Source organism: Vulpes lagopus, chromosome 6, assembly GCF_018345385.1.
Source record: "Vulpes lagopus strain Blue_001 chromosome 6, ASM1834538v1, whole genome shotgun sequence".
NCBI classification, from domain to species: Eukaryota; Metazoa; Chordata; class Mammalia; order Carnivora; family Canidae; genus Vulpes; species Vulpes lagopus.
This window is the reverse complement of record NC_054829.1, coordinates 70,338,613-70,364,802: the sequence shown is the minus strand read 5'-3', so window position 1 is coordinate 70,364,802 and position 26,190 is coordinate 70,338,613. Positions and strand designations below refer to the sequence as shown.

The window sequence follows — 26,190 nt, the reverse complement described above, 5'->3', positions numbered from 1 at the left end:
CTATTAACTAACACTGCAAAGATTCTCATGGTTTGGAAAAACATCCTGCTTTCTCTGAAATCACCTATTTGGGATCTCTCTTCACCACAGAATTATTATTCTTGTCATTGTAACATCAATGGGAATATTGGGACTATTCTCACACTGAAGCGCAATCTGTAAGGTTGTAAACAAATCAGTAGTAACATTCACCCAACTGAGATTGTATTTCTTCAATATTTATTAAGCTGTTGAAGAAAGAGACAAGAACAACCTTGGTATATATGAAAATATCCTCTACCTTGAATACCTGAGCATATACAGAAGTGGGTGAGCAAGGCTGAGGCAGGAAGGAGGTTTAATTGTGCTTGTGTGCATGTGGGTGTGTACATCTAGGTATGAATCAGAACCTTCCCAAAGGGAGGAAAATGCTTAATCCTATCAGTCAAACTGGTGAAAGAGGTAACAGGCTCTGGGCTATTTATAGACCTTAAATTGGCATGTGCTATACATATCGAATACTTTGCTGATTTCATTTTTTAGAGCAATTGAGATAAAGGAGAAGCAAAGAAAAGGTAATAAGAGATTCAGATCATGACTGTAATTTTAAAAGTAACATTACCTTTCTTATAACTGTAGATGCCTGGAAAATTTCCCAGACTCAGAGAATTAGATAAAATGGGATTCCATTTTGAAAACAGAGCAGATATAACATGATCACTGAAGTCTGGGTGTAGAGGTGAAGAGGATTATCTGAATACTGTACTGATTTTATTTGATTTCAAGGGTGTTCTCCAGTGTCACTATTGCTCAGGTGACAAAATGCCTCTGTGCTGCTGCATATGACATGGGCTCATCCAGAGACACTGATTCGTGGGCAACAGGACACAATAAGCCTTCAAAAGGAACTTTGGAGAGATGACACAAACATACCTGGCCTGACCTACCCATGCCCCTTTCGCTGGGCAGAGGGTAAAGCCCTCTATCAAAAACAGCAAAAGAAACGCTCACCCTCTGAATTAAGGACAGTAATGAGCTATTGCTCATCCATCTCCAGGGCCTCTCTGGAAAGAGGAAGATGTATTGTCTAGAGATGGAACCATATTTGGGATCCTCTGCCTAGCAGACTGTGGTTAGGGGATTGGAGTGGCTTGCACTGGCACTCTTAGGGAAACTCAGGCCCCCCAGCTTCAAAGTCTTCCAGCTGGGACACATTTTATCCATCAGTTTCCCCTTGACTCCACATTCTAGTCCTTCTAGTTACTCCTATTTCCCTTTGAGAGCTTCATAAGGTCTTCTATGAATGTTAAGAGATCAGTGGACTCTCTAGGGAACCAAAGAAATTGCAAACTACATTTACGAAGAGGCATAATCCATCTAATCTTTCCTTTTCTTCTATGGTTTATTTCCTCTTCTGTGAAATGGGAACAACAGCCCTGTCACATCTACAGAGCGGGAGTGCTGGATAAGATGAAAAAGCTACAGAAGGGTAAGGCGTTATCACTGCTCTTGTAGCTATTTTCATTATTACACATCCCTTAGGCCCACAGTTTCTCAGGATGTAAAACAACAGAATATCTAAGCAGGTCTCAAAAGCCCGTTCACAGTCTGCTAAAGAGATGGCTACATGAAAGCTTGCTGGAAATTCCGGTTCCCTAGCCCCACTGTAAGTCAATGGAATCAGAACTTTCAAGTGTGGAGCCAGGAGACCTGTATTTTCAACAAGCTCCCAGGCTTGTTGACCATCAGCCAGGTGTGTGAGCCCTATTGCTTCATTCTATGAACACTGTACAGAACTGCTCAGCCTAGTTTGGAGGAAGAGATGGATGACATACACAGATTCCTAGACCCCTCAAATGTGTGGGGGGGGGATGGGTTGCAGCACAGGTGAATGACAATCCTTTTCTAAGGAAGTAGGAAGCAAAAATAGCACTTTTGAAGGGCTAAGATTCCACAAGAGGACCACCAGAGAAGGGAAAGAGTGGTGGGTAGAAAAAGGAATTGGACTCACCTACAATGATACCACAAGCACTGACCAATCCAATCTCTTTCTTCAGGGCTACTCCGCCCCCTGTGGAACCAGTCTCCTGGCTGGCCTCCAACTCGCTCCCACCTGGGTGGTTCTTTTCAGCGTTGTTTCGGTGCCTGGCTCCTTTTTCCATCTTTCTCACAGGGTTTTCACCTCCAAAAGGTATCTCCCTTTCTAAATACTTGTGGGTGCAAATATATTTTAAGAGACTGTCTTTCAAATTGAAATGTCCTTTTCTGAAATAAGGACCACTCCTACCCTCTTGAAAAAGACTCAGGCAGATAAAAGAGAAAACCAAAAATATTCCTATTCCGTATTGACACTTTCTTGTCACTTGTGCTGACGAACAACGGAAGGGTTGTTAAAAGGGGGCGAAAAGAGACACAGATATTTGAATATAAAAATAGAACTGTACCAGCTACTCCGGCTGGAATTTTCCTGAAGGGGATGTAGATCTTCAGAGACCAGGATGGCTCTGCAATGTGTACCAGGCAATGGCTTATTTTAGACGCTTCAAAGATATAGTCTGGGTTTCACTCAGCTCTGCCTCTAAGGAAACAAAGATTGTCTTTACCTCCCCTTAGACCTTTCTTTTACGATGAAGATAAGAGTTTTCATTAACTGAAGGGAAAAAAAAAAAAAAAAAAAAGGCAATCCTCCGGTACTTTCTTCTCTTCCAGAAAAACAACTGTGGACCAGACCGGTTTGCTCTAGATCTTGTTTCCACCTGCTGTGGGTTTGTTTTCCCCTCCCTGTCTTCTGTCTTCTGCTTTTTCCAGATGTCCTCTTATGTCTTGTTTGTTTTCCTGTTCTTGTTTTCTTTCCTCTGAGCTCCGACCTCACGGCACAGACTGCCCCATCTCTCTAGGTTATGGGAGAGTGACTCTGGCACACACGATCGTGCTTCCCTTTTAGCATGGGGTTTTATGTGCCGAGCTAGCTCCGCCCCCACCTCCACGGTCTCTCCATCCTCTGTCCTCTCCTCCCTCCTCTTCAATTTAAATATTAGCACACAGCCCCCAAAGATCACCGAGAAGATGGATTAAAATATTCTGCTTTGTAATCGTCTCTCATGCTCCATTTTTCTCCTTGTGAGAAGTGGAAGTAAAATCCTTCCATGTCAACTGTTCTGGGAGAGTTCATTAGCTGGTATAGCGTTACAGGTCACACAGCATTTGTGAGCTTTATAAATAAGAGACTGGTTGTGCAGACACTTAAATGCCATCAGAAATACACTGGCGAGTGTGCTAAAATATTTATGTCCGGATCATTTGAGGATACAGGAGAGAAGGTTATAAGGACCTTGTCTTCAAGTTTCTGAAAGTAGGAAATGCTTGGGGGTGGGGTGGGGAATGGAAAGAATTAAGAATAATGGAGAAGAGGTTCATTTAGTATAATTGTGAGCTGTGAAGAGCATAGGTGAAACAATCCCCAGGAAGAGGTGGTAGACTTGCTGTTCACAGCTCTTACTTAGGTTAGCTAAAACAGGACAAAAATGACTCCCACCCTGGACCCAGGAAAGAATGATACAAAATCTGGTAGAATGGAAACTTTCACAACTTCCAACTTATTTTGCATTGATAGATTACTTGAGAGACAGCCTGGGGAAGAAGTGGGGAGCTTTCAGCACCTTCTGATCATAAAGCAGATTGCTGGTGTTAAGAGATGGCCAACTTATTACCATATTGATACTGTGTCTTGGCGTCCCTGAAGAATTTCACCCAGGAACTGCTGCCTTATGGTGAGAGCAATGATATCTATTATAATTGTAAAGTACTTTGAAAAAGCAGCAAGAAACAATAGAGCAGATCACTCTATAAACCCAAAATAAAATTACTTTGAGTCTATATTAAATAAATTACGCAAAAGCATTTGATTTTAAAGTGAGTCTGAGGGGATCCCTGCAGCGGTTTAGCGCCTGCCTTTGGCCCAGGGCGCTATCCTGGAGTCCCAGGATCGAGTCCCGTGTCAGGCCGTGTCAGGTCGTGTCAGGCCGTGTCAGGTCGTGTCAGGCCGTGTCAGGCTCCCGGCATGGAGCCTGCTTCTCCCTCTGCCTGTGTCTCTGCCTCTCTCTCTCTCTCTATGTCTATCATGAATTTAAAAAAAAAAAAATTTAAAGTGAGTCTGAAAAAATAAAGGTCCCCACACTGACCAGTAAGTACAGAAATTTGGCCTCACTTTTGGGATAATGTTCCAAAAGACTTCAGATTTTATGGAAAATAAATACTTAATTGCTTAAAGTAGGGATGGTTGAGCTATTGTAGCAAAGACTTTCCAAATAAGATAAAGTCCAATCCACAGTATTTCCACTTTGCCCCTTAACACTCAGCAAGTATTAAGAAGTTTCAAAGGTTGGGAGTTCAATCTCTTCTTCAAGATACAGCAAATTGAAAGCCTCAGCAAAATAAATAAATAAATAAATAAATAGGATTTTTAATAAAAAGAACAGACAAATAAGGAAATATATAGCACAGAACTCCATGGGAGGGGAGGAGTCATGGCAATTTTGAATTGCCTCTGGCCTTTCCTGAAGGACAAAGCATTGAGGAAAAATTTGATGGATTCATTTTAAACAATATGATTTGAAGACTTCCGCTCAAGGTACAAAACAAATAATCTTTCTCCTTCTCAAATAGGAGTTCTTTCCATAATATTTATATTTCCAATTTAAATGATACAGATTTAATATGAGATAAAACATGAATGTGCAAATCAACCACAGAATGGTAAGCTTTAGCCAGCTGAATTTATGATTGAAGAAATTAAGGAGAGTTATGGGATCAAATACATTCTTGGGGTGAAGTGGTACTAAGCATATCACTAAAATACTTAGTACTAAGGACTCTTCCCTCTTTCAACAGGACTATGTATTCATATTACATGGCTCTCTTCAGGTTGGAATCTTTTTTGTGAAATAAACCCTAGGTGTGTCAAAATTCCACATGACTAACATTGAACACAGAGAGTAAAAAAGTCTCAGTGTAATATGCTGGAAAAAAATCTATAGAAATGATTAACTGAAGTTTCTTATTGAAATTTTGAGCACTGAATTATTTTATACTTATAACTCTATTCAACATTTGCCTATATATCTTTTGTCCTGCTTTCCACATTTAAATAGTGTTTTAGAGTCTACAAACTGTTTTATGCACAATAGCTCAGGTTTTTTTCTTCTTTATAAAATACTTTGGGTAGACAGGGTAGTTACTTTTTCTTACTATGAAGATTAAGAAGTTGAGCCTCAGAGAAGCATGTTACCTGAGGCCAAAGACAAGACAATCTATTTCTGGGCAAGCGGGATGTCAATAGTTTACACAGAGAGATTTTCCCAAGGACACTATAGCTAATTGCTGAAACCTCAACTTTTTCGCCTGAGGGAAACAGAAAGCCTTTGATCAGGGCCATGTCCACATCTGAGTTGGTGTCATAACTGTGCCTTTTAGAGAGCCACCTTGATACCAAAACTTAACATCTGTTCCGTGAGACCCACAGGACTTAATCTGCCCTCCCCTCCAACATTTGTCAACCCTTCACACAGTCCCCAGTTTGAGCATTTCCCAACTGCTTTAGTACAGCTCTGTTTCCAGTATCTGGGTGACTGTTTATTGTTGATTTGCACACTTAACGTGGAAGAAAGTGATTCTTTTAGCCAGGAAAGGGTGGGTAAGAGGGTCATTTTTTTTTTTTAATGAATATGAACTTAACAAGGGAAAGGCTGTATGAGGCTGACACCTACTGCACAAAGAAAGATATGGCAGAGGAACATGCTACTTGTGTATAGTGAACAAAAACAGTCATGTTCCCATGTTCCCTTTTTGAAACAATAGCTAAGAAGTATCTGTTAGTGCGAGGAGTAGAACACAAAGGTCATTACACCATTCTTTCTGTTTTTCTTTCTTTTTTTTTCCTTCTGGACCCTATAGACAAACACTTTCTTCTTGTTCTTTCTAACAGAGCTATGAAGTCTGGGATCGCAAAGAGAGGACCCAAATCTCTTCCTGGAGGAAACTCATGGTCCATGCTCCTACTCTCTATTCTTCTGCTTTGCACCTACATGCCCAGAGTCAGAGGAAACCCTGGTTCCAGTTAAAGCCAGCTTTCTTCCTAAAATTTAAGTGACCACTGCCTATGGTCAAACAGTGGTTTCCTGAGCTGGTGGTTCTAGGATCCTTTATTTTATCCAAAATGGAAAGCAGAGGAAAATAAGTGAGCAAAGGGGAAAGAAATAAAAGAGGAAAAGCTAGAATAGGTCAGAAAGAAAGGAAGATGAAAGGAAGAGATGTAGTTAGTTATTAAGCCCTTTTTAGTGTATGCTCCGTTTGCATTTTGGACATATTCTTAAGTTCAAAGGAAGTTGTATCTTCTAGAGTTTATGCAGGCCTGAGAATCTGGATGGAGGAGATTCTGTTCTGTTATGATAATCAATTAATTCATGCTCTTCTGGAGATAATGATGAATCCTTGCACTGACACTAGAGACAAAAATTCCAGAAGATTACTCTTCTGTCTGCTGCACTTGGCTGGATTCCAGGGAGCTAGTCCAGCACTAGTGGGAAAGAAATAAAGGTACATTCCCTGTGGCAGCCCCATGTCCTTAATTCCTTTGCTGGGCCAAATCTGTCTCAGGACCTTGGTATTCTTTCTAAGCGTTTAAGTGACTCAAATTCTGAGTACCTAAATGTGGAAACTCCCAGTTCCTAATTGGTTTTCACTCAGGAATTGTTTACCAAAGATGAAGACTCATGTCTTTTAGGATATGGAAAATAACTTCCCTGAAATGACAGATTTGTTTGGTTCATTGCTGTCAACCCAGTACCAAAAATGGTGCCTGGAACTCAATAAATATGATTGATTGAATGAATGAATGAATGAATGAATGAATTGTAATGTACATTAAGGCCTAAAAAATAAATCAAATAATAGCTGACAGACTGATGTGTGGATTAACAGTAGTAGATATAGTTCTCAGTGCTTAGAGAGGAGCTGGACTGTAGATGGAGGAGAAAAACGCAATCAAAGGTTTCACTTTGAAGATCATTTCATATGGAACATAGATCTCAACCAGGCCCCCAACAATGCCTGGCATTCCTACCACTGTCCTGCAGTCAACTGAATCTTCCACTTGTTTTCATTTTCTTCTTTGCAAACACCATCCCCCAAATCCTTACTTCCAATTGATGTCCTTGCCTATTTCATGGAGAAAATAGAAAGGCAAAGAGAAATGCCACATCCTCCGGCCACTAACTCTGCCAGTCTGCCTGAAGCCGCACCCACATACTCTGTCTTCTCCCCTGTAGAAATAGATGTGCTGTGCCTGCTCCTATGTATCTCCCTGACTTGTGCACCAGCTTCCCAGACCTGGTTCACCTACTCAGGGACTTTGCTCTACAATTATTCCTCTCTCTCCTGCATCATCAGTTTTTCACTCCCTAGGAGATTATTCCTATAAGCAAACATGCTGTAATACTTGAAAGAAAGGAAGGAAGGAAGGAAGGAAGGAAGGAAGGAAGGAAGGAAGGAAGAGAGAGAGAGAGAGAGAGGGAGAGAGAGAGAGAGAAAGAGAGAGAGAGAAAGAAAGGAAGGAAGGAAGGGGAAAGAAACCCTTTGCTCTATATTCCTTTTCAAATGCCACCTAACTTCTTTGATCCCTTGTTTTTACTTCTCCACCTCCATTCATGCTTGAACCCACTACACTTAAGCTCTCATCCTCATCACTCCACTGACTCCATTCTTGTCAAGTCACCAATAGCCACCACATAATCCAATCTTCTGACGATTTCTCAATCTTCATTTTATCGGTGTCATTGCAGCATGGCTCCTGGACATCTACTCTCCTGGCTTTCTCTCTCTCTCTCTTTTTTAAAGATTTTATTTATTTATTCATGAGAGATACACACAGAGAGGCAGAGAGATAGGGAGAGGGAGAAGCAGGCTCCCCGCAGGGAGCCCAATGTGGGACTTAATCCCCGGATTTGGGATCATGCCCTGAGCCCAAGGCAGATGCTCAGCCGCTGAGCCACCCAGGTGTCCCTGGCTTCCCTTTTCTCACTGGCCTCTTCTCAGGCTCCTTGACTGGATTTGTCTTCTTCCCAAACTCTCTTCTTCTCTAACCTCCCTAACTGGGTGATCTCATCCAGTCCTATGACTTTCAAAAACATTTATACACTGATATTTCCCAAATATTTAGATCCAGCCCTCTTCTCTCTCATAAACTCTAGAGTTAGCTATCTAATTGATGTCTCTGAATAGGCACCTCAAACTTAATATATCTAGTGTCTCCATGCACCTCCAAACCTGCTATTCTTCCAGTATTCCCCACTTTAGGAAATGGCACTAGTTGGTCAGGCCAAATATCTTGAAGTCAACCTTGACTTGGGTCTCTCTAACGTACCCTACGTTTGTCTTGTCAGCCAATCCTGTTAGCTGTAGATTTACTCTTATTTAGAAATGAATCACTTCTTAACATCTCCAGTGCTACCACCATAGTTTATCACCACCTCACCCTCAGCAATTCCCTGGACTATTGAAATAGCTTTCTACTTGGTCTCCCCACTTCCATACTTATTCTGCAACAAATGTCCTCCTCTATACTGTTCTCAGCACAGTATCCAGGATGATCCTTTATAATCATAAATCAGGCCATGTCACTCCCTGCTCAAAACCCTTCAGTGGCTGCCCATCACTCCTAAGAGCCAGGTCAGAAATCATCTTTATCATGCTCCCAGTGGTCACTCCAAATTTATATTCTTCTGTTCTTCCTTCCACTTCCTACCAGACTTATAGGCCTTCTTACTATTCTTTGAACACTGAGCTTTGCCTCAGGCCTTTGCACTAGCTAGGGCCTCTCAGGAACACTTTCTCTAGACAGTCATATGCTTTGTTTCATCATGTTATACATGTTTCTCAGTAAACGTTGCCTCCTCACAGAGGGTTGCTCTGACTACCCAGTGGATCTCATTTTGATCATCATAGCTTAATCTCATTTGTTTGTTTGTTCTTTGTCTCTCCTATTAGAACGTAAGCTTCAGATTATTGAATTTTTGTTTTTTTAGGTGGGTTATGATATGGTTAAAGACTACTTCTCTTTTAGAGATATATGCCAATATGTTTATGGATGAAATAATGTGTCACCCTGGATTTGCTTCAAAATAATATAGAGGGGGGACAGAAAGGTAGGTTATTAAAGAAAGATTATAGGAGTCACTTGGCATATATATTAGTCACTTGATACATATATATATATATATATTTTTTAAGATTTATTTATTCATTCATGAGAGACACAAAGAGAGAGATCAGAGACATAGGCAGAGGGAGAAGCAGGCTCCTCCCAGGGAGCCCAATGTGGGACTTGATCCCGAACCCAAGGATTACGCCCTGAGCTGAAGGCAGGTGCTCAACCACTGAGCCACCCAGGTGTCCCACTTGGCTTATATATTTTTAAATTTATTCCTTCAGACAAACAAATATAATTTGGCTTATTTCTTATTTTTTCTTTTCTTTTTTTTTTTTTTAAGATTTTATTGATTTATTCATGAGAGACCCAGAGAGGGTGAGAGGGAGAGACATAGGCAGAGGGAGAAGCAGGCTCCATTGGGAAGCCTGTTATGGGACTCAGTCCCAGGACTCCATGATCACGCCCTGAGCCAAAGGCAGATGCTGAACCACTGAGCCACCCAGGTGTCCCACTTGGCTTGTTTCTAATTCCTAAAGCAGTTCTTGGCATATAAGAGGAATTTATTAAAGATAAAAAAAGAGAGACAACAGGCTCAAAATGGAGTCACTTGTGCTAAAACCTATGTCAGCAAACCAAGGCTTTACATCTAATCTAATTGCATTTTCAGCCTCTCCCAGAAATATGACCTTTAATCAATCTGGTATTGCTTGATCAACACTAGTAAGGTAATCTTCCTGATAGACCCTCTGCCTTTTCCCCAAAGGAAGGTGACCTCCCCTGAAATAATTTACTCTGTTAGAAAATTCCTTTTTCTGCCTCCATCTGCCTATAAAAGACTTCCATTTTGTACAGCTCCATGGAGTCTCTTTCCATTCTCAATATAGAATGCTGCCTGATTCATGAATTGCTAAATAAAGCCAACTAGATCTTCAAATTTACTTAGTTGAATTTTGCCTTTTAACAAATTCATAAATACATATTCATTCAATCATCATTACATAATGAATCAGAAGCATAAAGGTATATTTTCAAAATAAATTTTAATCATTTACAGCCAATTGTTGAAAATCTAAATTCTAAATTCCAAAGGAGGATTTTATAAAGAGTATTCCCTTCTGGACCCTGAATCCAAGAATGTCCTAATTGTGGGGATACCCAAAACTATAGCAGCTTATTTGGTGATAGATATGCTTTTAATTGTTCTCCTTAAGACCAATTTTTAGGGACACCTGGGTGGCTCAGTGGTTGAGCATCTGTCTTTGGGTCAGGATGTGATCCTGGAGTTCTGGGATTGAGTCGGGCTCCCTGTGAGGAGCCTGCTTCTCCCTCTGCCTATGTCTCTGCCTCTCTCTCTGTCTCTCATGAATAAATAAGTAAAATTTTTTTTAAAAGACCAATTAAAAAATATAGCTTAATTTTTTTCTTTCCTCTTTCTCACCAAATCATGATAATTAACTGTGATCTCTTATACTAGAAATGTATAGGAAAAGTTGGGAAGGAAATACAAAAGTCTAGGTGGGTGAAAATTTATGGATCCAATCATTTGCAACTTTTGCCAGGCTACAGTGTGGAGATCACTGATGTTGAATATAAAATCCATAAAAGAAAATGTATTTTTAGGAAATTTCCAATACTACACAATTTATTAGACTAATAGAAAAAGAAATTCTAATAGAAATTGGATTATACATAACTGGGTGTAATTAATTTCATTAACATATTCAGCCAATCTGATCAACTGTTTACTGTGCTAGATACTAGGAATTTAATGGTGAACAAAGACCTGCCTTCAAGGACCTCATGCACTGTAATGATTAATTTTATGTGTCAACTTGACTGGCCACAGGGTGCCTAGATTAAATATTATTTATGGGTGTGTTTGTGAGGGTGTTTCTGAATGAGACTAGCATTTGAATCAGTAAACTCAGTAAAGTAAATTGCTCTCCCCAATGTGAGTGATTATCATGCAATCTGTTGGAAGCCTGAATAGGTCAAAAGGCAGAGAAAAAAGGGATTTGTCCCTGTTCCTGTTTTAAATCTGCCTGAAGGAGTTGAAACATCTCATCTTCTCATCTTCTCTACCCTTTGGATAGGGATTTTAACTGTTGCCTCCCATGATTCTCTGGTCTTTGGACTCAAGTGAATTACACTACCAGCTTGCTCAGGGCTCCAGTTTGCAGATAGGAGATTGTGGAATTTCTCAACCTCCATAATTACATGAGCTAATTTATCATAATAAATCTCTATCTCCATCTCCGTCTTATTTTGACCTCTACCTGTACTTATACAGGCATATACCTTGGAGATATTGCAGGTTGGTTCCAGTAAAGCAAATATTGCAATAAGGCAAGTCAAATGAATTTTTTTATTTCTCAGTGCATATAACAGTTACATTTAAACTATATTGTAGTCTACTATGTGCAATAGCATGATGTCTTTAAAAAAGCAATGTACATACCTTTTTTTAGGTAAATCTTTTTAAAAAGATTTTATTTATTCATGAGACACACACACACACACACACACACACACACACACAGAGAGGCAGAGACACAGGCAGAGAGAGAAGCAGGCTCCATACAGGGAGCCCGGTGTGGGACTCGATCCCGGGACTCCAGGATCACGCACTGAGCTAAAAGCAGACGCTTAACCATTGAGCCACCCAGGCATCCCTACGTACCTTAATTATAAAATACTTTATTGCTAAAAAAAAAAAATGCTAACTATTATCTGAGCTTTCAGCAAGTCATAATCTTTTGTTGGTGGAGGGTCTTACCTTGATGTTGATGGCTGCTGACTGATCAGGGTCATGGTTGCTGAAGGCTGCGGTGGCTGTGGCAATTTCATAAAATAAGACAACAATGAAGTGTGCCACATTTATTGACTCATCTTTTCACAAAGGATTTCTCTGTAGCATATGATGCTCTCTCCTATGAAAGTCCTAGATGACATCTTCACCCAATATAAGGCTGTTTTACCTACATTGAAAATTTGTTCTTTAGGGTAGCTACCTATTTTATCCTAGCTAGATCTTCTGGATAACTTACTGCAGCTTCTACAACAGCACTTGCTGCTTCACCTTGCACTTTTATGTTATTGAGATGGCTTCCTTCCTTAAACCTTGTTAACCAGCTTTTTCCAGCTGTGAACTTTTCCTTTGCAGCTTCTTCACCTCTCTCAGCCTTCAAAGATTGAGGAGAGTCAGGGCCTTGCTCCGGATTAGGCTTTGATTTGTGGGAATGTTGTGACTGGTTTGATCTATCCGGACCACTAACACTTTCTCCATATCAGCAATAAAGCTATTTTGCTTTCTTATCATTTCCATGTTCACTGGAGTAGCACTTTTTATTTTAAGAACTCTACCTTGAATTCATAACTTGGCTAAGTGTTTGGCATAAGAGGCCTATCTCACCTTTTGACATGTGTTCCCCATTTACACTTAATCATTTCTAGCTTTTGATTCAAAGTGAGAGCTATGTTTGGGACATCTGGGTGGCTTAGTCGGTTAAGTATCTGACTCTTGCTTTCAGCTCAGGTCATAATCTCAGGGTCATGAGATTAAGCCCTATGTCATGCTCCACGTTGGGCATGGAATCTGCTTAAGATTCTCCCTTTGGGGGATCCCTGGGTGGCGCAGCGGTTTGGCGCCTGCCTTTGGCCCAGGGCGCGATACTGGAGACCCGGGATCGAATCCCACATCAGGCTCCCGGTGCATGGAGCCTGCTTCTCCCTCCGCCTGTGCCTCTGCCTCTCTCTCTCTCTCTGTGACTATCATAAATAAATAAAAATTAAAAAAAAAAAAAGATTCTCCCTCTGCCCCTGCTTCCCACTCTCTTTCTTCTGCTAAAAAAAAAAAAAAAGTCAGGGGGAGGGTACCTGGGTGACTCAGTCAGTTAAGCATATGCTTTTGGCTCAAGTCATGATCCCAGGGTCCTGGGATCGAGTCCTGCATCAGGCTCCCTGCTCTGTGGGGAGCCTACTTCTCCCACTCCCTCTGCCTGCCACTCCTCTTGTTTGTGCTTTCTCTCTCTGCCAGATAAATAAATAAAATCTTTTTTTAAAAAAAGTGAGAGATGTGCAACTCTTGCTTTCACTTGAACATTTAGAGGGCATTGTAAGGTCACTAATTGGCTTTATTTCAATACTATTGTATCTCGGGGCAGCCCAGGTGGCTCAGGGGTTCAGGGCAGCCTTCAGCCCAGGGTGTGATCCTGGAGACCCGGAATCGAGTCCCACGTCGGGCTCCCTGCATGGGGCCTGCTTCTCCCTCTGCCTGTGTCTCTGCCTCTCTCTCTCCCTCTCTGTGTCTCTCATGAATAAATAAATAAAATCTTAAAAAAAAAAAAAAACTATTGTATCTCAAGGAATAGGGAGGCCCCAGGAAAGGTAGGGAGATGAAGGAATGGCTGATCAGTAGAGCAGTGAGAAAACATATAACATTTAATAATTAAGTTTGCCATTTTATGTGGGGGCTGTTTATAACATCCCCAAACAATTACAATAGTAATATTAAAGATCACGGAATCAGATCACTGTAGCAAATATAATAATAATGAAAAAGCTGGAGTACTGAATTACCAAAATGTGACACAGGGACACCAAGTGAGTAAATGCTGTTGGAAAAAATGACACCAGAGTTGCCACAAATTTCAATTTGTAAAAAAATGCAGTATCTGTGAAGTGCAATAAAGCAAAGTGCAACAAAACTAGGTATGCCTCTGTCTCCATTCAACCATCCATCCATCCATTTTCCCCTACTGGTTCTGTTTCTTTGCAGAACCTTGCATAATACAAGGATCTTAGTTACAGATGGCTTAGTTGTTTCTCTTTCCTCCTGAAGTCCACAGCTTAGTTACTTGGACTCTCCAAAATAGGATCATTGGACATTTGAGGAAAGCTCTAGCATGAAAACATGGATGATGCAAGGAGCAGAAGAAGACTTCCAAAAAATTACAATTCATATACTCAAAAGGGTGCTTAGAGTGAGAATAGAGGACCCAGCTCTGAACCCCCATTAGGTCATTGGTTTCAAAACCAAATTCCTTTCAGCTCTCTGGACAAAGCTGCTCTTCTTTCCTGTCTTCCCGCTTGCAGTCATGGCCTGAGTATCTTACTATCATAGCACCATGGTCTTAATCACCCAGGCCTAAGACCTTCATCTTTTTCCCTCCCTCTCTTTTTGTAGCCCCATATCCAATCGGTCACCAAGCCCTGTTGATTCCACCTCTGAAAATAGTTTCACAACTGTTTCCTTATCCCATTGCTGTTGCCCTATTCCAGAAACTCTTTTCTCTCTTCTGGCGTACTTCAATAGGCTACCAACTAATCTTCCTGCCTGTGACCTTCCATCCCTTCATTCTGTCCCCAGTATTATAAAATATCATATTTATCATGTTTCTCTCCTGCCCAAAGGCCTCTGCTGGTTTTCCATTGTATAAAGCAGGGTTCCCTATAGCTGGCTGAGGGAGCACTACAATTACCCAAGGAAATATATATTTGGCACAGGGGAGGTGCTCAATAATTTCTCAGATAGACCTTCTCCTATGGTACCCTCTGGTGGCAACTTCATGCAAATGGCCTATCTTCATTTCACCCATCAAATTCTGAGATTCTAATTCAGTGGATCTCCTTATTGCTTGAGGGAACTACTAGCTTATAAAATAAAGTCTGAACTCTTGTATAGAAGCTTCAGTCCATCTCTCCAGGTTTTCCTCAGAATCTCTCTTTTCCTCACAATCTCTCTTTATGTCCCATTCACTCTTTCCCTTCAATCACACTGGACCACCCTGTACTTTCCCGTATTAATGACTTTACTGATGCTTTCTCTCTGCCTGGAAATCCCATTCCCTCCACCTCTGCAGGATGAAACTTTAACATTGTTTTAGACTCATTCAAATATCTGTTTATCTGGAAATCTGTCTGAATTAGCTTGGCCTCTCTTTTCTTTGCATTCCCGTAGTACTCCATATTCCCTCAGGGAAGCCTTCCTGAATTACATGCTCTCATAGTTCCTGGTGTTTTGTCTTTTAAATATTTAGTTATGGTTATATGTTTATTTGTGAGATTTTTTAAAAATTTCTTTTTCTTCTACTATATTGGAAGTGATTTGATGGCAAGAGCCATATCTGTTACCATATGCAGTTGGTATTCAATTATTTGTTGACTGGGTGAAATAATGTTTCTGAAATGATCATATATTCTGCTTTGTAGTGTGTATAGTTATATATACATTTGGATTCCCTTGTTAGGTGCATTTTTAAAGGGATAGATAATATCTCTTAAGTCTTTGTACCTCCCCCTGTCCCATGTAGCTCTGTGCTTGGAATACAGTAGGAGCTTAGATACAACTGCCCTACTAGAACCCCAGGGAACAAAAACTCCATGAGAGCCAGAACTTTTTTTTTTTAATTTTTTTTTTAATTTATTTATGATAGTCACAGAGAGAGAGAGAGAGAGGCAGAGACACAGGCAGAGGGAGAAGCAGGCTCCATGCACCGGGAGCCTGATGTGGGATTCGATCCCGGGTCTCCAGGATCGCGCCCTGGGCCAAAGGCAGGCGCCAAACCGCTGCGCCACCCAGGGATCCCTGAGAGCCAGAACTTTATCTTATTCCTTATTATATCCTCAGTGGCTAGAACAGTAATCCCAAAATGAATATATATATATAATATATATTCATATATATTCATATATATTCATATATATTCATATATATATATATATATATATATATATATCTGGAAAAAGAGAAAGAAGCGGACAATTATAACAAGGGCCATGATAGAGATCCACAAAGGATGATCTGGGAGCTCCACTCTGTGGGCAGGCCAGAGTAGGCATCCAGAGAAAGTGATTTCTGAGCTAAATCTGGAAGGATGAATAAAAGTTAATGAGGATGATATGGCAAGCAAAGGAAACAGTTTGCACAAAGGCACACAGGTGAGAGAGTGTGACTTAAGTTTAATGAGACTGAAGTGCATGGTGATTGAACATTGAGAGATACAAAGAGAAATGTAAATCATGAAGAGCTTGAGTGTATGCCTAATAAATGGTCTTGAAAGTGTTGGGCAGTTTTAAGCAGAAGAGTGATTAGATCTGGCAACAGTAGTAGGATGGAATGGAGTTGGGCAAATCTAGAGGCAGGGAACAGTTAGGAGGCAAGTAATCAAAGCAGGGAATAAAGAGGGACCAAAAGAAAGCAAGAGTGGTAGGGGTGCTTCGGTAGCTTCAGTTGTTCAACGTCCCACTCTTGATTTTAGCTCAAGTCATGACCTTAGAGTCATGAGATAGAGCCCCACATCAGGCTCTGCGCTGAGTGTAGAGTCTGCTTTCCACCTCCCCCCTCCACCACTTGCGCTCTCTCTTCCTTTCTCAAATAAATAAATAATTAAATCTTTTTTAAAAACTTAAAACATTTTTAAAATATTTTATTTATTTATTTGACAGAGAGAAAGAGCACACAAGCAAGGAAGGTAGAAGAGGGAGAAGCAAGTTCCCTGCTGAACAGGGAGCCTGAAGTAGGGCTTGATCTCAGAACCTTGGGATCATGACCTGAGCTGAGGGCAGATGTTTAACCAACTGAGCCACCCAGGCATCTCCAATAACAGAATCTTTTTTTTTTTTTTTTTCCCAATAACAGAATCTTAAAAAAATTAAAAAATATTCCATCTGTCCTCCTCCCTCTTAAAAAAAATGCAAGAGTGGTAAAAATGTAGACACTGGATTCAAGATGTATTTATAAAATGTATAAAATTGATGAATAATTTTTTTTTAATTTTTATTTATTTATGATAGTCACAGAGAGAGAGAGAGAGGCAGAGACACAGGCAGAGGGGGAAGCAGGCTCCACGCACTGGGAGCCCAATGTGGGACTCGATCCCGGGTCTCCAGGATCGCGCCCTGGGCCAAAGGCAGGCGCCAAACCGCTGTGCCACCCAGGGATCCCAAAACTGATGAATAATTCTTAAATTTAGAATATTACTTTTAGAAATAATTGCATGGATGCCCAAAGATAGATGACATGAAGATGTTCATTACAGCTGTTTTTGCAATTGTTACAATCTGGAAACACTATGTGTGCATCAATATGGGACTTATTAATTAAATAGGGTATAATTAATCAAAACATGCAACCTTTAGAAAGAATGATGTAAAAAAATAAATAAAAAGAATGATGTATAAAAAATGAAATATTAACCAGAAACAAATTGTAGATATTATGTATACCATATTTTTGTTTAAGGGTGTACAACATGCATGTGTGTTGGTATATGCACTGAAAGAAATTCTAGAAGGATTTATATAGGGGTGTCTGGGTGGCTCAGTCAGTGAAGCATTTCCTTCAGCTCAGGCCATGATCTCAGGGTCCTGGGATCGAGTCCCACATTGGGCTCTCTGCTCAGCGGTGAGTCTGCTTCTCATTCTTCCTCTGTGTTCTCTATCCCCCCTCAAAAATAAATAAATAAAATTGTAAAAAAAAAATAGAAGGATTTATATAAAAGCTATCAACCATGTTTGTCTTTGGGGAATATGATCAAGGGTAATAGGCTTTCACTTCCCATTTTATAAACTTGTGTTAATTTTTTTAATGGACAATTAATTTTTAAATGCAATATGTGATTCTGGATAGAAAAAAATTTTCTATAAGGACATTTGTGGGACAATTGATGAAATGTGAATAAGGTTTCTAGATTAGATAATGTATCATATCAATGTTAGTTTCTTTTTTATGTTACTTTCTTGATTTTGATAATGGCACTGTGTTTATGGGAGAAAATATCCTTGTTTATGGAAATATACACTTAGAAGTAATGAGGTATTATGCCTACAAATTCTCAAATTTTTCAAAGAGAAAAAATAGTAATAGAGACTAACAAAGCAAATGTGGTCAATGCTAACATTTGGAGAATCTGGATCAAAGTAAATAGAAATTCTATGTACTTTTCTGTAAGTCTGAAATTATGAAAATGTTTTTTATTTATTGTTAAAAATTTTTATTTATTCATTCATGAGACACAGAGAGAGAGAGGCAGAGACATAGTCAGAGGGAGAAGCAGGAAGAGCCTGATGTGGGACCTTGATCCCAGGATCCGGGGATCACAACCTGAGCCAAAGGCAGGCACTCAACCATTGAGCCACTGAGGTACCCCTAAAGATTCTTTTTAAAAAGGTATAGAACAGGGACGCCTGTGTGGCCCAGCGGTTGAGAGTCTGCCTTTGGCTCAGGGCATGATCCTGGAGTCCCAGAATCGAGTTCTGCATTGGGCTCTCTGCATGGACCCTGATTCTCCTCCCTCTTCCTATGTCTCTGCCTCTCTCTGTGTTTCTCATGAATAATTAAATTCTTAAAAAATAGAAAAATAAAAAGATATAGAACAGAATATAAAGTATGCTACTATTTATGTGTGTATGAAAGTGGAATGTATACATATATTTGTAAATATATAAATTATCTGTGGGAAGATATACAGGAATCAGCACTATTAATGCCTTTGGAAATGAGGATTTTGTGGCTAGGAACTGAGGAAAAAGGAAGACTAATTTTTCATTGCATATCTTTTGATAACTTTTGAGCTTTCACTAAGTAATTTGCCTACCAAAAATAAATGTAATTTACAGTAATAGAACATTTTATAAAATGAAGAATTTCAAATATACTCAAAAATAGAGAGGAATATAATGAACTCCTATATCCCAGAATCATTACCCCAATTTTACAATTATTAAGATTTTGTCATATTGCTTTATTTATTCTTTCCCATTCTATTTATCTTTTTCCCTGAAATGTATTTATTTATTTATTTATTTATTTATTTATTTATTTATTTATGTGGTTCCATGCCCAGTATGGAGCCCAATGTGGGGCTTGAACTCACATCCCTGAGATGAAAACTGAGCTGTGATCAAGTCAGATGCTTAATCAACTAAGCCACAAGGTCCACCTTTGCTGAAATATTTTAAAGAAAATTCCAGACATCATTCCATCCCTACATATCTCAGGAAGCATCTCTTAAAAATATGGGCATTTTCTTACATAATCACAAGGCCATTATCATAGCTAAAAAATTAACAATAATTCTTTATTATCAACTAATATCTAGTCCATAATCAAATTTCCAGTGTGTCAAGAAAGGCCCACATACTATATATAAACACTTCACTCTAGCTGGTAGATTTACTTCTTATAGGTTACAGATTAACAATTTTGAAACTGCTTTACATGTGTACTGGGGTTGATTTAATAAATAAATGTATAATGGATGTTGGGAGCCAGGGTTCTCACTGTCAGAAAGAAGACAGGAAAAAAGCAAGAAGTAAAGCCTAGAATGAATCCTGTAGTAATGGATTAGAATTGGAGACATCAGTATGAACTCGTGTTTAACTTAATTCATATATAGATAAAAAAAAACTATAGAAATGTATGTATACATGAATTAGTATACATATATTACCTAGGGCTGTCCACTGAGAGGGCCTACCAATGACATCCTTGTAGGAATGGTCACATTTTGTGCCTAGCTTTTGGTTTCAAAATACCATTCTCCAATAAAAGCAACCAAGGATCCTTGGAGAACCATCTGATTTTAAAACTGGGAAAGGAAAATACAAAATAAGTCTAGAGCATCTTGTCATACCAAAAAGGAAAAAAATTTCAAAGGGTTAGAGGAGTCAACCTAAAAGTGTTCCCCAGTAGCCAAATGGAATAATTTGAGCAATAAAATATTATAGTATTAGGTTAAAATCCAAAGTGTAAAATAAATACAGATGTGTCTATATTGATATAAATAAATGATTGTGATGGGCAACACACGTGTTCATGCAGAGAGGGCCCCACAGTGACAGGATGATAGTGGCTTCTTCTCTGGTGAGGGCCTGAGGATAGTGACTCTTCTCTCACCATGAGTGCCCCCCCAGAGATCAAGAGTCATGGGATGAAGTTTGCTGAGGAACAGCTGCTAAAGCATGGACGGACGCAAGGCAAAGGCTTAGGCCAGAACGAGAACGGCATCACCCAGGCCCTAAGGGTGACACTGAAGCAGGACACTCACGGGGTGGGACATGACCCTGCCAAGGAGTTCACGGACCACTGGTGGGATGAGCTTTTCAACAGGACTGCAGCCAGCCTGGTTGTGGAGGCTGGGCAGGATGGAGTACGGATAAAGGAGACAGGCCGTCGTAATCATCCCAAGCCCAACTTGCTTTATCAGAAGTTTGTGAAGTTGTGGTCACAAGCAGGGAGAACTGGCTTGCAGACAGGACCAGAATCCAGTGCTTCAGACTCCTAATTCCTAGCATAGCAATAGAAGGGAGCTAATGTTCAGTGATCATCTGTTATGTGGGCCCTCTGTGTTATATAGCAAGCTTTTCTCATTTCCCCTCCTCCCTATGGCCACCATCCTCTCCTGCCTGATTTTGTTCACAGCCTCATAGCCAGACCCCTCACCCCGTCACTGCCCACCCCAAGCAGTTCACTGACAGTGACTAGAATGCTAACAGATTTCATTAGGGCTCAGGCTCATCCTTGACCTGGGATGACAGTCCTGATGTGTCAGACTGGCTCATAGGGCCCTGAGGCCTTGTCCTGCACTCACCCTCTAACACTTTTAGCCAGATGGAATCAGATTCTTCTGAAAGTACCACCTTCTTTCACCTGCAAGATTTTGCACATGCTCGTCCCACTCACTGCCTCCAACAGTGCTGCCTTTCCACCTTTACCTGCCCATTTTGATGGCCCTCTAGAGCTCACCAAGTTCCTGAAACTTCCCCAGACCCTGAAGTTGGATTGATTATCCTTCTCTAGCACAGGCAACACTCTGTGCCTGCCTATGTTTTGCATCCTTCCTTCACCCCACACATAGAGTCCATATGGGCTGACTATCTCATTTGTGTTCCACTCTGTATCTCCAACCCATTGGTCCATAGTAGGTTCTCAGTCTGCTTAAATAAAAGCACTCCAAGGACGCCTGGATGGCTCAGCAGTTGAGGATCGGCCTTCAGCCCAGGGCGGGATCCCAGGATACAGGATTGAGTCCCACATTGGACTCCCTGCATGGAGCCTGTTTCTCTTTCTGCCTGTGTCTCTGCCTCTCTCTCTCTCTCTCAATCTGTGTCTCTCATGAATAAATAAATAAATAAAATATTTTTAAAAATATAAATAAATAAATAAATTAATTAATAAATTAATAAAATGATTGAGGGAACCCCGGGTGGCTCAGTGGTTTAGTGCTACCTTCAGCCCAGGACATGATCCTGGAGACCCGGGATGGAGTCTCACATCGGGCTCCCTGTGTGGAGCCTGCTTCTCTCTCTGCCTGTGTCTCTGCCTTTCTCTCTGTGTCTCTCGTGAATAAATAAATAAAATCTTTTTTTAAAAAATAAATGATTCAAAACATAACTGAATGGTAGAATAGGAATAAATCTTTACAAAAGAACTTTAAATTATGTATGCAGATATTTTTCCTTAATAGAAAGTGGTGGTTAAACACTTCTCCCCCACTTTGAGCGTGGGCTGGACTTGTATTCTTGCTTCCAAGGAATATACAAAGGGAGTAATTGAACTTTGCAGAAATCTAGCAGATGTTACCTTAATCAGATTCATGAAGTTTAACATCAGCATTTTGTCATGTTGATATTATGAACCCCCTGATGTGACGAGAACTGCACTTGGCATCTATGTGTTGTTGTTTTTTTTAAGATTTATTTATTTATTTATTGAATGCATGAGGAGGTGGGAAGGAGGGCAAGGCAGAGGGTGAGGAAGAGAGAATCCCAAGCAGAATCCTAAACAGATTCCACAATAAGCACAGAGCCCGATGTGGGGCCCAATCTTATGACTCTGAGGTCATGACCTGCACTGAAATCAAGAGTTGGATGCTTAACTAACTGAGCCACCCAGGCGCCCTTACTCTATTTTTGAATTGTCTTTTAGTTGTTGTAGAAGTTCTTTATATATTCTGGGTATTGAACTTTTATCAAATATATCACTTGCAAATATTTTCTCCCATTCTGTGGATTGGCTTTTTGCTTTCTTGATAGCGTTCTTTGATATACAGGAGTTTTTAATTTTAATAAAGTACTATGTATCCATTTTTTTCTTTTGTTGCTTGTGCATTCATCATATTTAGAAACCATCGCCAGATTCAAGGCTATGAAGATTTGCCATTATATTTTCTTCAAGGAGTTTCATAGTTTTTGCTATAACATTTAGATCTTTGATCAATTTTTAATTTTTTAAAATTTATTTATGATAGTCACACACAGAGAGAGAGAGAGAGAGGCAGAGACATAGGCAGAGGGAGAAGCAGGCTCCATGCACCGGGAGCCTGACGTGGGATTTGATCCCGGGTCTCCAGGATCACGCCCTGGGCCAAAGGCAGGCGCTAAACCGCTGCGCCACCCAGGGATCCCTCTTTGATAAATTTTTAGTTAATTTTTGTATATAGCATAAGATAAGGGTCCAATTTTATTCTTTTTCATGTGGGTATTCAGTTTTCCCAGCACTATTTACTGAAGGGATTATTCTTTCCCCCCATTGGTCTTGGCATCCTTGTTGAAAATCAACTGATTATTGATGTGAGAGTTTATTTCCTGATTCTGAATTCTATTCCATGGTCTATATGTTTACCCTTATGTTAGCACCACAATTTTTTTAATTTTATTTATTATTTATGATAGGCACACAGTAAGAGAGAGAGAAGCAGAGACACAGGCATAGGGAGAAGCAGGCTCCATGCACCGGGAGCCCGACGTGGGATTCGATCCCGGGCCTCCAGGATCGCGCCCCGGGCCAAAGGCAGGCGCCAAACCGCTGCGCCACCCAGGGATCCCAGCACCACAATTTTTTGACTACACTACATTTGTAGTAAGTTTGGAAATTGGGAAATGTGAGTTCTTCACCTTTTTTTTAAAGATTGTATTCATTTATTAATGAGAGAGAGAGAGATAGAGAGGCAGGGATATGGGCAGGGAGAAGCAGGCTTCATGCAAGGAGGCCGACGTGACTCCAGGATCACACCCCGGGGTCAGAGGCAGGTGCCAAACTGCTGAGCCACCCAGGGATCCCCCCCATTTCCTCTTTTTCAAGATTGTTTTGGTTATTCTGGATCCTTTGAAATCCCATATGAATTTTAGGATGGGCTTTTCAATTTCTGCAAAAATACTATTGGCATTTTGATAGGGATTATATTGAATCTGTGTATCATCCTGGGTAGAATTATCAACAATGTTAAGTAGTTTTCCATGTATAAGTCTTGCACCTTCTTGGTTAAGTTTATTACTAAGTATTTTATTCTTTTTGATCCTATTATAAATGGATTTTTTTTTTATGGACAACTAAGTTTTTGACAAAGGCAATTTAGGTGAGAAAAGATCATCTTTTCAATAGGTGATGCTGGAATAATTGGATGTCCATATGCAGAAAACAAAAACAAAACAACATACACATACACATGAAAGAACTTTATTTGCTTTTAAAGATTTTATTTGTTCATTCATGAGATACACAGAAATATAGGCAGAGGAAGATATAGGCTCCCGTGGGGAGTCTGCTGTGGGACTCAATCCCAGGAGCCCGGAATCATGACCTGAGGTAAAGGCAGACACTCAACCACTGAGCCACCCAGGTGCCCCACATGAAAGAATTTTATTATTTTTTTAAGATATTATTTGTTTATCCATGAGAGACAGAGAGTAGAGAGAGGGAGGCAGAGACACAGGCAGAGGGAGAAGCAGGCCCCAAGCAGGGAGCCTGACATGGGACTCCATCCCGGATCTCTAGGATCACGCCCTGAGCTGAAGGCGCTAAACTGCAGAGCCACGGGCTGCCCCCCATGAAAGAACTTTAATCTGCACCTCATACCACATAAAAATGTAACTCAAAATGAATCATATTCCTAACTATAAATTCAAAACTATATAGTTTAGATTTCTAGAATTTCTAGAAGAAAACATGGGAAAATCTTTGTGCATTGGGTTAGGCAAAGATATCTTAGATATTATACCAAAAATGCTCCATAAAAGAACAATTTGATAAACTGGACTTTATAAAAAAAAATAAAACCTACTTTTCAGAAACTATTATTAGGAGACTAAAAAGACAAGCCACAAACTGGGCATATATTTGATGAAGGAGTTTCTTCAGCATGTAAGAATGTAAGAATTCTCAAAATAAATATAAACAACTCAATTTAAAATGGGCAAAAGATTTGGAAACTTCACCAAAAATATATACATAGATGGCAAATAAGCACAAGAAAAGATAAAAAGATGTTCCCCATCATTAGTCATGAGGAAAACACAAGTTAAACCACAATAAGGTACTACTACATACCTATTAGAAAGAATCATTAAAATTAAAAAGAGTGAACATACTAAGTGTGAGCAATAATGTAGAAAACATGAAATTCTCATATATTGCTGGTGGGAACGTAAAATGGTACAATCTCTTTGGAGAAGTTCAGCAGTTTCTTCAAAAGTTAAACATATACTTACTATACCTACTATATGATCTAGCCATTCAGCTTCTAGGAAATTACCCAAGAGATAAGAGAGCACAGGTGCAATGATTTGTGCATGAACACTTAATGCAGCTTTATTTGTAATAGCTCCCAACTGGAAACAACTCAAATGTTCATCAACAGAAAAATGGATAAACAAATTGTGGTATATACATACTACTCACTACTAAGTGAAACGTGAAATGAAGTAAAGTGAAATACTAGTCAAGAACTATCAAGGGGCGCCTGGGTGGGCTGAGTCAGTTAAGCATCTGCCTTCCACTCAGGTCATGATCCCAGGTCAGGCACCTGTTCAGTGGAGAATCTGCTTCTCCTTCTCCCTTTGCCCCGCCTCCTGCTGTGCTCTCTCTCTCTCTCACTCTCTCGCTCTTGTGCTCTCTCAAATGAATATGTAAAATCTTAAAAAAAAAAAAAAAAAGGGAACTATCAATACATGGAACAACGTGGATGAGTCTCAAAACTGTTAAGCTGAGGGATGCCTGGGTGGCTCAGCGGTTGAACGTCTGCCTTCGGCTTAGGGCATGACCCCCAGCTGGGGAGAGAGTCTTGCATCAGGCTCTCTGCAGGAAGCCTGCTTCTCCCTCTGCCTGTGTCTCTGCCTCTCTCTGCATCTCTCATGAACGGATAAGTAGAATCTTAAAAAAAAATAAAAAATAAAAAATAAAAAATAAAATGTTAGGCTGAATGAAAGAAACCAGACAAAAAAGAGTACATATGATTCTATGTATATAAAACTCTAGACAATGCAAACTGATCTGTGGTGAAGAAAGTAGCTGGGTTACCTGAGGATTGAAGTGTTGGGAGGGTTGGGAAGAATGGTTTACAAAGAAGCATGAGGAAACTTTTGGGGATGATGGATATCTTCACTATCTTTATTGTAGTAATAGTTTCAAAGGTATAGGTGTGAAAACTTATCAAATCGTACATTTTAAATATATACAGTTGATTGCATTGCAATTCTATCTCAATAAACTTGTTTAAAAAGTCACCAATCGGGGATCCCTGGGTGGCTCAGGAGTTTAGCGCCTGTCTTTGGCCCAGGATGGAATCCTAGAGCCCCGGGATCGAGTCCCACATCGGGCTCCCGGCGTGCAGCCTGTCTCTCCTTCTGCCTGTGTCTCTGGCTCTCTCTCTATCTATGTCTATCATAAATAAATAAAATATTAAAAAAAAAAAAGTCACCAATCTGGGCAGCCCTGGTGGCGCAGCGGTTTAGCGCCCCCTGGGGCCTGGGGTGTGATCCTGGAGACCCGGGATCGAGTCCCACATCGGGCTCCCTGCATGGAGCCTGCTTCTCCCTCTGCCTGTGTCTTTGCCTCTCTCTCTCTCTGTGTCTATGAATAAATAAATAAAATCTTAAAAAAAGAAAGAGAGAATCTCACTTAAAAAAAGAAGTCACCAATCTGATATACAGCTAAATTTGTTTCAGTCCCTCCCCTTCCAATGTTTAGGAATTGCTTTTATTTATTTTATTTTTTAAAAAGACATTCA

The 26,190-nt window shown here is 40.1% G+C and overlaps 3 protein-coding genes across 3 annotated transcripts in view; 2 read left to right on the top strand and 1 right to left on the bottom strand.

The window, feature by feature from the left end:
* The window catches only part of SLC7A8 (solute carrier family 7 member 8), a 47,394-nt gene extending 44,470 nt beyond the window's left edge, over nt 1-2,924 (bottom strand). Inside the window, exon 1 of the mRNA XM_041758877.1 lies at nt 1,991-2,924. Coding sequence (XP_041614811.1) covers nt 1,991-2,141 — 151 coding nt within the window. The 5' untranslated portion in view covers nt 2,142-2,924. The remainder of the gene's footprint in view (nt 1-1,990) is intronic.
* A 1,587-nt stretch (nt 2,925-4,511) lies between these two features.
* Nucleotides 4,512-26,190, top strand: part of RNF212B (ring finger protein 212B) — a 72,377-nt gene continuing 50,698 nt past the window's right edge. Inside the window, exon 1 of the mRNA XM_041760156.1 lies at nt 4,512-4,609. The gene's annotated coding sequence lies outside the window, so the exon portion shown is untranslated. The remainder of the gene's footprint in view (nt 4,610-26,190) is intronic.
* On the top strand, nt 20,082-20,469 carry LOC121492589 (G patch domain-containing protein 4-like). The gene has a single exon (XM_041757825.1). The coding sequence runs from the start codon at nt 20,083-20,085 to the stop codon at nt 20,467-20,469; it is 387 nt and encodes a 128-aa protein (XP_041613759.1). The 5' UTR covers nt 20,082.

Coding starts and splice junctions, on each gene's coding strand:
- LOC121492589 (XM_041757825.1), top strand. CDS start 20,083: ATGAGTGCCCCCCCAGAGATCAAGAGTCATGGGATGAAGTTTGCTGAG.